This window comes from Equus przewalskii, chromosome 15 (assembly GCF_037783145.1).
Source record: "Equus przewalskii isolate Varuska chromosome 15, EquPr2, whole genome shotgun sequence".
Lineage (NCBI taxonomy): Eukaryota > Metazoa > Chordata > Mammalia > Perissodactyla > Equidae > Equus > Equus przewalskii.
Genome location: NC_091845.1, coordinates 65,112,930 through 65,128,159, shown reverse-complemented (window position 1 = coordinate 65,128,159; position 15,230 = coordinate 65,112,930). Strand labels below are relative to the sequence as shown.

The 15,230-nt window shown below is 36.3% G+C and overlaps 1 protein-coding gene across 7 annotated transcripts in view; it reads right to left on the bottom strand.

Moving 5' to 3' along the window:
• Nucleotides 1-15,230, bottom strand: part of SATB1 (SATB homeobox 1) — a 90,377-nt gene that overhangs the window by 38,013 nt on the left and 37,134 nt on the right. For all 7 annotated transcript variants that reach the window (XM_070577516.1, XM_070577519.1, XM_070577517.1 and 4 more), the window contains 3 exons: nt 10,670-10,781; nt 7,911-8,365; nt 180-392 (listed from right to left, as the gene is read on the bottom strand). In XM_070577516.1, coding sequence (XP_070433617.1) covers nt 180-392; nt 7,911-8,365; nt 10,670-10,781 — 780 coding nt within the window. The remainder of the gene's footprint in view (nt 1-179; nt 393-7,910; nt 8,366-10,669; nt 10,782-15,230) is intronic.

Here is a 15,230-nt window from a genome sequence, read left to right as displayed (position 1 = left end):
TATATGAGAATTAGTGATTTGGAAGCAAATTCTCCTCAAGCAACTCTATGAATTATTACTTTTAAAAAACTGTGTATCTATCCATCTATCTTTCAACTTCTTGTTGAGATTGTTCCTCAAACATTAAAAAGAACACACACACACAGCAATTAGAAGGGCATGGAGGAAAGAGACTTCACCTGGGGAGGGCGGCTGGGCGGTGTGCTTATCAGGGGGGCAGGACCCATTGCAGAGGCAGCATTCAAGCTCCTTTCCCTTTCATCCTGGTAAATTCGATCTCTTTCAGCTTCTGGTAACTGCAAGAAATTCTGCATAGCCCGAAGGTTTACCAGCAAAGACTGGGATGCAGTCTTGGGGTCCTCTTCCTTTCGGAGGATTTCTGAAAGCAAGCCCTGCCGGGAAGGAAAGGCACAGGGTGAGTGAGCTTGCTCCCGTGCTCTGCCGGCCAGCAGTGAGCCTTCCCTTTGCTTAGCCACTCGGCTTAGGAAATGAACAGCCAGAAGCATTAATTCTACATAGGAATATCTTAGTTACAACTGAGGTGGTAGAGAAGAGAGCCTCAATTGTATTCTTAATTTTATTAAGCATCTGCTTTACATATAACATAAACTGAAACTGCCTAATTGGTCTCCTTCCTTTGAGTAGCTTAACTTGGCATGAAATCTTTCACAGAGGGACGATGGAGGGAAGTTAAGAATAAATGAAATGCTCATAATACAACAGCACTGAACAGTATAGTTCTCAAGCTGCCTAGACAAAGGCAGTGGAATGCCAACAGCCCAACATGTAAAGAAACAAAGCCATTTCTAGAGAAACAGAACTTTCAAACAAAATACCAGAAAATGAATTGTAATATATTACAAGAAAAAATATTACTAAAGCATCATCTAAGATTTATGCTGTTTTCACAGGCAATACTGTAGGTTATTCCTTAATTTTCAAATTATTGAAATGAGAAGTGATTCTTCTATTTATCATTTAAGGGAACCATACTGACTACCTTAAATAATTCTAAACTCTATCTTGCTATATTACAATTCTGGGTAACAGGTTGAAATTTTGAACTTCAGAAACCACAGATTAAATTTGAAATACATAACCCCCTTTCCACATTGCAAAAATCCATCATAATGTGCCAATGAAAAGGATATTACCAAATTCTGTAATTATCAAATTTCTTAAGGAATAGAAATCCTTATTAGTGATGGGAGAAATTTACAAACCATTAGTAAATTCTTTTAAGATGTCCCTCTGCCCAAATAATAGAGCATTAATTGTCAACTACTTTTCTTGAAAAAATTTTTGAAAGAACACTTTCAAAAATGGGTGGATTTCCCCAATTTTGTTTAAGGCATTATATAAAATAGAAGGATTAGAAAAATTTTCTGTCCATTTGATAGAGGCTGAGAAGCCTTTATCCCTCCAATCTCGTACATGAAATAATGCCTGGAATACCAAGGCACATTTGCTGTCTACATTTAGCCAGAATATCAGTTTATCACAACATAGCTCAGAAGAAAAGATTGTCAAGGCCGAAATCTAATTTGCAAATTTCATTTCCCAATAACTCTGCAGAATGGTGAAAGGGTACACTTGGGGAAGGGGAGGTAAATGTCATGTCAAAACAATTGAGCCCCAAGATTACAACACTTGGGTTTTTTCAGGGTTTTCAAGAAGTGCATGTTTTGTCCTAGCTTTGTCCCCAATTCCTCAGGGCTGATGCACCATATTGCCCAAATATAATCTTTGAGTGCAGACAGTATAAAAGTACCGTCCACTTTAAAATGACACAGGTTACTATTAAAAAATATTCTCTGATGGGTTCAGGGGACTTACATTTTAGTTTCTTACTTGGTCTACACAACCAAAGCTTGGAGTTGGACCCAAACTTTTAGTTTCACCATAAGAAATGTGACTGAAGAATGAAGGGTACAGGTCCTTCCATTCATAATAGTGACAAGTAATGTTGCAATTGTGTTTATACAAGAGCAGAACATCTAGTCAATTTAACTAAAATTCAGTCAAACAGGCAGTCAATCATCCAGCTATTTAATTTGCACAAGGCCAACTAATTAGATTCACTGTGTTTTTGATGTGTCACACTGAAACCAAAAAATACAGGTCTCAAAAAAATGAAAATAGGTGTAAAAAATAGTCCTCACTTCACACTCTTCGCCATGAAATATTATGTATTAAAAGATGTGCTTGGCAAAGCAATATATCTTAACTAGACAGAAGCAGACAGAAACATACAGTATACATAAACACAATGTTATAAATTCCTTGAGTATAATAATCTAATATTCATTTTTGCCATCCCAGCACAATGTCTACCACATAAGTGTTTGATAAATATGTACTAAATGGATTAATTATGTGTATTCAGATCACAAAAGGAAAAAATTGCAAACGGGTTATGATAGAAACATAAGAACAAGGTATGCTACCTATGGGTAAATTCTAATGGTAATTATTAGTTTATCCAAGGTGAGCCTTCAATGAAAAGTTATGTGACACTTTATAAGATGCTTATCTACACTAATTGTTCAGTAATAAAAAAAAATAGATTAGGTAAAATGAGATCCCATGAATAGTTAGGATGTTATTCTACTTGAGAAATTTGAAATTAGACATTTATAAATCTCCAATTACAAAATAATATATCATCTTTTTATTATGTATGTTTCCTGAGACAGTAGAGAACCATAGTGAGAAAATTAAACATATGAAAAAATACATAATAATGTTTTCTATCAATTCTTGCTAACATGAAACGAAGTCATTTCCCGTATGGCTCAAAGTAGAAGACAGCAGGTCATGTGAGTGAGAATTTAGAAATTTTACTACCCATATTTTGATGTTGGCATTACTTCCCATTTGAGTATATGAAGTATTTTAATGGAAAAGTGTTTTATTTCCACTAAATTATTCTATTGGAGCAGGTGCAGCTTTTCTACCTGGAATATGTTGAAGGTCTAATGCAATATTTCAAACCCTGGAACACTCAAAGAGCTCTAAAGCCGCCAGTGTAGACAGTCTCAGGTGTTTTAGAAACCTTCGGGGTTTTTTTTTTTTTTGGCCCAGGCTTTCAAAGAGGGGAGTGCCCCCTGGTGGAAATGCTTGAAAATATTGTTAGAAAATGTTTTGATTAGAATGTGTTAATTACCACAAAAAAAAAAAATCATGTCACTTGAGAATAATTCTGGATGCAAAATTATTCTAATACCATTAGAATCTGGATAGGGGAATGCATGTTTTGGTCCCATTCAGGTTGTTGTTACCTGAGTAGCTGCAATTATGGATTCAAGATGTACGTGGCCCCTATTTCCCATTTCCCCATAGTCAAAAATACAGTTCAGATTTGTCAAGTTAGGTCAAGGTCATTTGTAATAATCCCTCAAGTGGATAGGAAGAGGGATCTCTTACCAAAAATTCTTCTTCGTGCTAAAAAATAATATGTCAAGGGCATCACGTACCTTACTTGCTACCTCAAGAGAATACGTTAAAACATCAAGACCAAAACATTTATCAGTATTGTATACCATACGTGCTCGATAAACTTGAACCAATTAAACAAAACCATTAGTCATTCTTGTTTCTGATAAGAACTTGAGAATCGTATGTTATGTACTAAGTTACCAGCACCTTATGAATATTAATTTTATTGAAAATGAGAAGCTGCTTTTCATTGGGACTCTGTATCTTCAAATAATTTGATATGTGCCCTATATATGAAAACACAAAATTATTCTGCATTGTCATTACATAGTGGTTAAGTGATAATTCTGACTTTTTCAATTAAAGAGCGAACTTACTGATGAATTCCTAAACCTTTTTTACATTCCAAAAAGAGTTTACAAGTTATTACAAGTAAAATTCATTAGTAATAGTAAAAGAAAGCAAAAACCTTCAATAAATATTATCAGTACTTCCAAAAGCTAATTATGAATTCTTTAAAACAGCAGATAAGCGAAAGAGACTGCCAATCTGAACAAAAAAGCCTGTCTGGCCTGCCGTTTGTCTCCTTTTTGAACATAATCACTGATTCAAATAGATTTTATCAGCTTCATGGAACTTCAAAGCCCTCAGAAGGAAAATATGATTTGCTGAAACCTCCCTCCTAAAAAGAAAATACACAGAATATTCTTCAAGGCTACCTGCCTCTGTTGTTTGGTGAATTTTTAATCACAGGTCCAGGTGAAAGCCTATTTTCAAATTCAAACTCCACCTTCTACCTTGGACTCAGGCCAAGTAAGTTATAAGCAGACGCATTTCTCTGCCGTTTGGGAGGCTACACGAGAGCTGTCATGGTGGGGTAATAGCACCTTTTTACCTTTTATTCAATAGTGATATGGATAGTGGACTTTTCTTAAATTACACTGTGAAGAATTATAGGAACACAGCAGCAATTTCTGTTATACTTAAGCAGGCAAATTTCTCTCCACCACATAATTTACAGAACTCAAATTCAATAAAACATTACATGATGGTCCATTACTGTTATCAGTTTTGAATAATCCATCTTCATTCTTTATTTTACTGGAAAATAAAGTGTGCCAAAGACAAGAGGAGGGGGGAGACAAAAGGAAAAAAGCCATAGAATGGGATCAGAGTTAAACTCTGGGTTTTATTTAAAAAAAAAAAAGGCACTAAAGACTATATTTTCATCTATCAAAACCTTTAAACAGCAATAATACAGAGAAGTGAATTGAAAAGTATAAATCTAGAAGCCTCAGCAATTATTTTTAGCCACAGGTTTCCATTAAAAAGACATCAAGTAGGCATAACTGAATGAATGACATATGCTAAAAGCTGATATCTTCAGTAGCAATTAAAGAACATATGCCCATCAATTCAGGAGGGGAAAAAGTCTTTAAAACAAGTAATTATATGAATTTCACCATAAATTTTCAGAAAAGGAAGACTTTTATTTTTTTTAATAGTCATGTGAGAAAGTCTTAAGAGGGGGTATGTTTTAATTTAGGAGACCCAATTAAGATGATGGGAAAATTCCCTAATTAAGAGTTAAAACATGAAATACAGGATTTTAAAGTTATATATAGCTGTCAATAACTAAAATATCTCAACTCATAACACATTATCTATTATATTAATATTTTAACATACTGTTTATAGGGCATCAATGTCTTTATCAGATCATATTATACAATTTTGCAATTGTATGTACACATTTTACATTAATTTTTAAACTCAGAGTTGGAACTGCACATTGTAATAAGTGTACACAAATGTGTGATGTGCGATTTAACTCTGCAGAGCTCCTTGTCTATACATATGCATTAGCATGTGTATTTTCGTACTCCACACTCACACCATACACTCTCTCTCTGCACCTGCTTTTATTGAAATGCATACACTTTGAAATAAACACACTACATGCATTCATATGAATGTATAATCATTAAAATAAATGCAGCTGTGTGTGCGCGTGCGAGCATGTGTGCTTTTTAAGTATGACCACCGAAAATACATGCATGCTTGTGTGTTCAAAAGCTAGTTCCCAAAATGTGAACACTTAAATATACATAGGAAATTACTCATTTAAATCAAACAGCTTCGAATATGGCCCAATATCTACTGCGACTGAGGAGTAGCAATTACCGATATAAAGGCTTAAAATAAAACCCCTCTATCACCCAGGGCTCCTAATAATTTTTTGGTAATGATTTTCTAAATTGGCTATTATTAATAGAGATCAGTATCAAGCTGTACTTTCATTCTCCTCTCATCTTCAGAAAAATAAAGTCATTGTTTTTAATGTTAACCATAGAGATGACTATCTTTTCAAAGAGATTAATATGGTATATAAAGAGAGAATTCTGCCTTTTTTCCAGTAACACATCCTATAGATATTCACGGAATTTGTCAACGTGAGAACCAAAGGCAGAACGAACGGTCAACTCTTCAGAGTAATGCCTGTGACATCATCACCCAAGAGAAGGAAAACTGTACCAACGGGTGTTGACCTCACCCTTATGTCTCTCAGCTGGACTCTCTTGTCATTCTTCCTCCAGATAAAACACACTTTCCTTAGCGCCTTAAGAAACAACAATTTGCTCAATTTTTAAAATGCTTCTCAGTAAACCTGTATGTCATTCGTGTCTATGTCAAGGGTGTCTTTGTCTGTGGGCCTTTAATTCAATTCAACAAGCATTTTAGTGAACTTTTATGTAGAGACCTGTCTATTCTTTGGCTGTACTGAGAACTACTGGCAGTTACCACTATTTACAAAAATAAAAAATGCTGCCAGAAATAGACTCGAGTATCTAGAAGGTTGATTTTTGATTCATTCATGCATTCACATCTTATTTTTTTTTAATAATTACCTCCCAACTGAATATAGGTGCCATGTTAAATTTACCAGCTAATAATGAACACATTTCTTAAGTTGTAAAAACATAGAACCAGCTAAAACCATAAGATTTTAACCTGAGACATAACCTTCAGCAACCACCCTTTTAAAAATAGATAAATGATGTATGAAAAACGAAAAGAAACTGAAAACAAACACTGCGTTAAGGGCTTTGTCAGGCCTCCTCACTCTCAATCCAGTTAAGGCAAGCCAAAAATAAGACAGCGGGGATTCTCCTAGGTATGGAAACTCTGCCAACAAGGAATTAATGCTAGATTATTTTTGTACCAGAATTTTATTCTTATAATCATGTAATAAACAAAACAACTTAAATATGAAAGGAAAGTATGAGTCAGGCCAAAAAAAAAATTTTGACAAAAGAAAGAACAGTGGTAAAACAAGAAAGTCGAAAGGACATAATGTCCTCATTCTAATCAAAGTTACACGTTCTTTGGGTTTTTCTTTTTTTTTTTTCAGTGTGCCTGGGCCAAGAATAAACACCATATATATCATACTAGTTTCCAAAAAAAGAAATGAAAAAAAAAATCCTCTCATTCACAGTTTAATGGAATCAATTTGTTTAGAACTTTTCAAATACCTTTGTCTTAAGCGTTCTCTATTATATATTACCCTTTCTCCAAGTCCCTGTAAACTTCTTCCATGCTGATACTATCTTCCCTGGAATTTTCCCAGGAGGACAAAGGTGTGAGCACCAGGGGTATATGCAGATCTCTGGACACTAAGGCCCACAGGCCAAATCTAGCCTAGGGCCTGTTTTGTAAAGAGTTTTATTGAAACACCACCACACCACATCCATTCATTTATTGTCTATGGTTGCTTAGCCCTCTACAATATGACAGAGATCCTATGGCCCTCAAAGCCTAAAATATTTACTATCTGGCCTATTGCAGAAAAGGTTTGCTGATCTCTGGTCTAGAGAATGAGGTTTGGGAGAACATTAACAATAATGTGAGGAGGGGAGAAGACAAAGCTAAGAAACATTTTATGTTAATAAGCCATATTTTTTTTTCTAAATGGCTGTTCAGAATTAAATGGCAGAAATTACTCTTGAGTCCCAAGATGTTTTTTTTTAAAAGTTGGAGAGGACCTTCAATAGGGCATATTTACATACTCATGTTTGACATGGGTAGTAACGTGGAAAAGATGTTAGGCAAGAAGCCTGAAATCCCGCCTTGACCAAGTCGTCAAACTTTTCTCCATCTTCTACTAAGAGCCTATGATTCCATTACGTGAAATCATAGGTAACGCCAGTTTGAAATATTTTGATATTTAATTTATTCTTTCAAGGCCCCTGAATCAGGATCAATCTGTACACAGCTTTTGCTTGGTCGAGGAGATGGATAATAGGGAAAGGAGTGATAAAATGTAGGCACCACAAGAACAGACAACGTGATCACAGGAAGAGAAGGATAAAATGTTAGTACAGAGTAAAAGAATCAAGATTAGTACAGATGGGACTAAAAAAGGAGAGAGAAAGAGAGATACAAGAACCACATCTAAATAGAACAAAACTGACCTGAGTTCTGTTAAAAGCCACACGTGCAAATACTGCCTGGGAGATTCCTGCTCGTTTCAGTTCATCACGTACCCACTGGTAGATTTCGGAAGACACCTCTGTGTTGGTTGAAACCTGTTGCTCCAAAGGCTTATTCATAGATCTACTGACAGGGGGAGGGTGGTTCAAGTATTGTTGGTTTAAGGACTGCTGGGCTAAAAGTCTATTCACTGCATACTGCTGGTTCAGCAGCTGAGCCATCACCAGCTGCTGGTTGACCAATTGAGGACTGATGGGCGTTGACACAAGCCCAGGGTGCAGGTTCGGAAGAGGGGTCCGGACAGAGGGCTGGCTGCCATGGGAGAGCTGCGCGGGGGACGGAGGCTGCTCGGCTGTGTTCCCTGGGACCGGCTGCTGGCCAAAGTTGACATGGTTGGCACCTTGCTGGGATAGTTCAGAAAGACTATCCATTTCGACTAAAGTAGACAAAAAGTAAAATCATGTTAAGCCAACAATGATGGGTATTGATAAAGATTTCTGATCATTTTCTAAATAGAGACAGTAGGCACAGGGCACATCGAAGATCCAATTAAACCAAAAAACTTTCAAGATGGAACTCTTCATTTTCCTCTTATGCACAATTCCACAAACTTTGAGAGTGGGACACTACTTCTGATCTAATTTTATAATGTACTTTAGGTTTAAGGCATAAAATCAATTATTTTCAAATTCTCTGCAGCTAGTTTTGGGATCAAACTATTATTCACTCTCACTTATTACCACTAGAAGGCTTATAAGCAATGTTTAGGAGAACTAGAGCTTCTAGAAAAACATCATTTGCTTAACGACAACTAGAAAGATGAACTGAGCTAAGGAAAGATCTCATATGCAACTAAAGGAAAAAGAAATACACAAGCATTTTCTCATGATATATATTAACTGTTATTACTCTAGGCAAAAGGTTTAAAACAAAAAAGATGACATAAATGTTATCTACATTCAATTTTTACCTAGCCATGAATATAAAGAAGTAACCAATATAATAAATAATGAAAGTGGTCATAATGAGAAGTAATAATAACTGCCTATTGAACACTGTGCTGAATATCTTATATGGCTTGTTTCATTTAATTTTAACCTTCATGGGCGGCAGGTGTATCTGCAAATATTTTTTAGAATGAAGCAGATAATTTATTGTATTGCAAGCCAGTATACCCAGTGTTGCTAAGACCCAAATGTTTCTTGAAGAAGCTATGACTATCACCAGATGCTAAAGTCAGTCTTTCAAGGAAGGGGCGGGGAGTTGTTCTGGCACAATGGTGATACTGTGACGATTTTGCAATTTATTACTGCCTACCCAAGATGAATGCTTCTCCCTTGGCTAGATCCCTCATGTGGACTGGCTGAGAGTCAGCTCTAAGTGTGTCAAATGCTTTGCTGTCTCAAGGAGACTGGTTTGATGCTCTTGACTGGAGGGCTGAGCATGGCACTGTATGTAAATAGGTGAGTCCTTCGAAATAGCACACCACAGTATAGACTCCGGCTTGATTTTAATCATCATTTCTCTTTTCGTTAGATATTCAGGTTTTATATTTAGAGGAACTTATCATATTGCTATAATCACTGATATATGCAAAATATAACTAAGAATTGGGGAGGAAACCTTTCATTTCTACTAGAGAAATCAGCCCAAGTGGGCCATTCACAGGGAATAGTAATTCAAGCAATTATTCCAAAAATGATGCATTGTCTTCATTACAGCTCTAAGCTATAAAAGGCAAAGAATCTGTTTTGGTAGATGGATGGTTTTTCTTCAAATATTAAAAGCTAAAACATGCTCAAAATTCACGTTCTCTTGTCTCTTAAAATCTTTAGGAAAAGTTATTATTGTTGTTATTAAATGAAGGTAACAGAAGTAAACAGAAATAGAATTACAATAGGGCATAATTCTATGCATATTAAACCCCCCATTCCTATATTATTTTAAAATATATTTGGAAGGTATAAGTATGTGAAAGAAAACATTAATAGAAATTAAAACATTAACCTTAATCACAGTGTTTGCTTTTGTGAACACTAACAAACTCAGTAGGGAGAAAAAGTCATAATCTAAATGCTTAGGTACAACACACAACTTTTATCTGTCATTGTACACTGCAGATAATTTTAATGTATTTCCTGTGTAACAAATATTGACCTAAAGTTACCGTGTTAAGATAGGATGCTATATTGGAATTAAAAGTTTAGAAATGATGCAATGATTTTTCTGGTATGGATGGTAAAGGACTACGCTCACCAAAGTGCATATCTAAGGGGGCTGGCGATTAGAGCTATAAAAATCACTTGATCTCAATTGTGGAAACTATAAATACAATTTAATTTCCTGAAAAATTGTGTGCAAAAACAGGCAATTTCTCTCTCTCTCAAACAAAAACAAAAAACATAAAAGCATGATTTATCTCTGAGAGAAATCGCAGCTAATATTAGTTATTCAAGACCTGGTTAGGGCTTCACTGAGATGTTAAAAAATGACAGCTCCCCTCCTCACGCCTCGATTTCCTGCACGTCTGACAACCAAGTCAGTTTGGCTGATTTAAACACAAACATTTATTGAATTTAATTATCTCATTATACTCATACCCACTCCCCACCCTCAAGGAAACATTCTAAATTGATCTCTAATTGGGCAATCAAAAGACCTGGCTTTAGATGTGACTTTGATAAACCCCCAAATGACACGTAATGGTATGTAGCCACTGCTGCAAAGGTTTTTTGCTTACCCATCATATCTTTTGTCTTCTTGAAATGTTTGTACCACCTTCCAAATTCTTGACATTTTGCTGCTGAGACATTTGCATAGTAAGTGCTGTTCACAATGGAAGAAATCATACTCTGCGTGAAAAGGGGGGGAAACATTTGTAATACATAGCGGCACAAGATGGAACACAGCAATGATTTCAATTGTGGAAACGTATTTTTTTTAAAATCAACTGCGTACCAACACATTTTTGTTTCATACTTTAGCCTAAAGCCTCGACTTCTGAAAATTCATTAAGTAGATCATCAAATGCTTATTTAAGTAGAAAGCAACAGCCCACTGAGACCAGTATAAAGCTATCAAATCCACAGACTTGGCTCTAGTATTTATGGAACCTCCATCAATGTCATCTATTCCTGGGCTGACAAACTTTCACCAATACCACCAAATCCAAATATGTGAAGAAGACTTTAGGACTGCAATTCACAAATAAACGCAACTTCGAGGTTTAGTGACTATACTCCACATCTTTGTTACTCAAAGTATGGCCCAGGGACCAGCAATACTGGCATCACCTGGAAGCTTATTAGAAATGCAGAATCTTGGGCCCTACCCCAGACCTAGTCAGTCAGCACCTGCATTTTACCAAGATCTCAGGGGATCTGTGTGCACGTTAACGTTTGGGAAACACCACTTACACCTTCCACTCCTATTATTTGGGTTTCAACTGGAGGTGTATTAACACTGTTCAAAGGTTGACGGACCACATTTAAGGACAAAATGGACTATTCACAGAGATCCTCTATCAGAAGAAAAAAAAATATTCTGCAATGCGATTGCTAGCTTCATCTGTAGTAAAGTTTGAGTTCTGAATTTCAAACTAACCATAAAAATTTTTAAATCTATGCCTTTCATGCTTACTAATTTCTCAAGGATACCACAGAAAAGAAATGACCTATTTTGTCATTTGTCTTCATCCTGCTTTTTAATAAAAGCCTGAGAAACAGAGAGTTGACAGTTTAACATATAAAAATGAAGAAAGACAATGATTTTGATGTATTACTAGAAGTTATTTTTTTTAACTTATTTTCAACAAAGAAAAGTGTTTTCTTCCCAGCAAATTTTGGTTATGGCAACTTCAGTGACTTAATTCATGGTTATTTTTAACCGTAACACCCATATTCTCTAGTAGCAGCTAAATTAACTTCCAACTGAGTCTTAGGAATAATTAGACTGTGCAGCCCAACCCATCCCCTACTCCTAGGTGTGGAAACATGAGAACTTACATCTCAGACTTCAGCTGGTCAGTGGTGAAATAGTTCACTGAAAGCAGCAGTGTTTGGGAGGGAAAAGCCAGTTTGGGGACAAAAGTATTTTTATATCATTACCTTCTTTAAGCTACTTTTAATTTAAAGCTCTTTTGGTTATTATTGATTCTCCTGACATCCATTATCAGTGTTAAGTTTGTGACATGCACACATTCCTGTGATATGTAAGTCTTGGGGATCTTTGAAGAACTTCTGGTGAAGGATAAGCTAGAGTGGCATTATTGATGTAAAACGTAGCTATCTTTCCTAAGAGGCACTGTGATATTTTTTGACACTTTCTACTTTATAGTCCTTTTCACATTTTCTCTAAAAAGATACTCTTAATGCGCTCATGATGCTCTGCCATTAATCCAGTAGCTTGCAATTTTACTAAGAGCCTCCCTCGGTCCAGAGCACAAAAAGATACTTAGTAAGGTTGCCAAAACCAGAGCCCTAAGATTACCTGATCCGGTTAACAATCCGTCAGCTTCAATCACACTTACTCTATTCTAATAATGGATCAATACAGACAGACACTAATAAAACTACTGAGATTGCTGATGGATAATGGTAATTCTGCAGATGGATGACAGTTGATGTTCTTCCACTTTGGTTAATTTTTAAAAAATTATTACTCTTATACTTAGACATTCTGGCAGTTGCTTAAATGTTAATATAATAGTGCATATAAGTCTTAGATGCAGTTTATGTCTTAATTTTCAGAAATATATGGAATATCTATATTTTGCTGAGGTTTTTGACAAACATCCAGTTTACTTTAGTTGCTAATAGTTCTATATATGAAATTTGCTCTTTGCTGCATACCTACTATGTGCCTAATACTAGGGACACAAAGATGGATAAGACACAGCCTCTGCCTACAAGAAGTTTACCAGCTATTAGGAAGACAGATACATAAACAGATCATTTTGATTCACTGTGATTCAGTATGACAACAATGAAAAAAATATATGGGGGGAAAAAAGGAAGAAGAATACATACTTTCTGAAAAAAAAGTCTGCAATATTTTTATAAAACTAGAGCCCATATGTAATAGTGCTATGCAGATATTATCCATATGTGGAAAATAATATCCATATGTGCAGGATCATCGAAGCTTCCCTCTGCCCATGTTTAACCCTACATTGGTAGGCTCTGTCCTTAAGTGACTTTCTGGGCGCCTTCTACTCTGTCAAGAGGTACGTGCTCAGGGAACTCTGATTAACGTAAATATTAGCCTAAGCAAGACACCAATCGAAAGCCTAATCCACAGGTTATGACACATACCAAAGCAACTTTTTAGATTCTCTCTCTTCCTGTGCTTTTAGGGGCCTGGGGAATATTCCATAACTCAGGTAACTTGGGGTCACCTCTATTTTTATTGGAACAACACATAGTAATCTCTACAATTAAATTGCTCATGCAGCCACTGAAAGAGGTTTCTGTTTTCTTTTTTTCTTGTAGTAAAATCCCGATTGAAGGCTTAGGTAGAGCATCTGACTAGACTAGTGAGTTTCAAGGGCAGGTGAGATTTCAGAATATCGTGGCACACATAGCTTTTGAAGGATCAGATTCACTACTATAACCCTAAATTTGGAAAATCATAAAGAAACACCTATTGTTTTGATAATACAAATAACTGAGGGTCAAAATTGGTAATATTTTCCTAGGTGGTGGGGATATATAGGGGGAAGACCAAGACCCATGTTTTTAAGGAGAGAGGCTTGGGATTCTTATGTCAATCAAAAGGAGATATTGGTTTAAAAAGATTACACAAAGCTGTGAGTTCCTCCAGGTCTGGGGCTCCATATTATTTTCCAGTCCAAATGCCTGGCATTTATTAAATATACACTAAATGTTCATTTGATGAAACAGAATCACCTAAATCTGCATTCAAGTCCAAGATGTGTCACACACTGGTAGTGTGACCTTAATCAAATTAATTGACTACTCTATCGCAGTTCCCCATGCTAAATGGGAACGAGAGCAGCACTCAGCTCAGGGGGCTGTTTTGAGAATCCGTTCTTATGTTAAGGCATTTTCTTGCATTCATTCAGTATATATTTACTGAACTCCTACTGTGTGCCAAGCACTGGGCAGGTCACTAGAAAAATAATGACCTGAAGAGACATGCTATCTACCCTTCGACAGACAATAAATAAAATAATGAATATGATGCAATTAGCACAGAGGCTGGGCAAACGAAGGATGGACTTAAGAGATATTAATTTTACTATAACAACTCTCTGCCTCCTCTTCCTCATTGGGCTTTTATTATACGATCACATTTCAGATCAGTCGAAAGACTATGCTTTTAATTAACAGAAACGTATCAGATAAAATTTTTAAATGATATATTTTAAGTCAAATTTTCTTGCAAAGAACGAGGAATATACTAATTAAATTATTAAGTTACCAGTCGACTCAAGTGATAAGAAGGGAAAACACCAAGGAAAAAATATATTTCCACTTGCAATATTCCAATGTGGTGGTATCTTCTGAAGCCGGCCTGCACCTGGTAGCTAACATCAGGAAGACACATAGCACTTCCGTGATTTAGATGTTTGAACCATGCCCCCTCCCACCTCTAGGTAACAGCTGCTCATCTCAGGATGTATTTCAGGGGTATCTCCGCTTCTGGGAGGCCTTTCCTGACTTCCCAGACATCCCACACAGAGCACCACTATAGCACTGGTCATGCTCTTTATTTTCTACTAGGCTCTGAGCCTTGAGTCTTATCTCCATGCAGCCTGGACTCATCACAGGGCTGTGCACATGTCAGGTGATCAATAAAAGATCACTGAAATAAGCCATTACTGTAGGCTACCAGAAAATCCTCCTCTCTTTTTTGTTCTTAAAGGTCAAAGGTAATGGCAGCTTAACTGTCACATGAATCTTTTAAATCTATTACTTTTAGCTGTCATGATAGAACTCATAGTTTGAAGAACCTTCGTTCATTAATTTGCAAGAGATCCCTTCCCAGGTTTTTCACAGATGTCTCGGAAGTCGCAATGCTCGGTGGTTATGTTACTCCAGTTTTCTCTTGGTGTCTATTTATATGAGCTCCCCAAAGCACTCTGAAAAAGGCACAACTCGTATTGCAAGTTTTCCTATTCAGTGGCCAGTCTGTGTAAAACATCAATGTTCAGAGAATAAAACAATCAGGCTGACAAAACTCGCTCGGTTTAAATGCCAAGTTCAAACGCTACACAGGACACCGACCAATGAATAGGCCACAGCTTTCAGCGTCGGGAAATACAATTTGAAAGTCGGCAG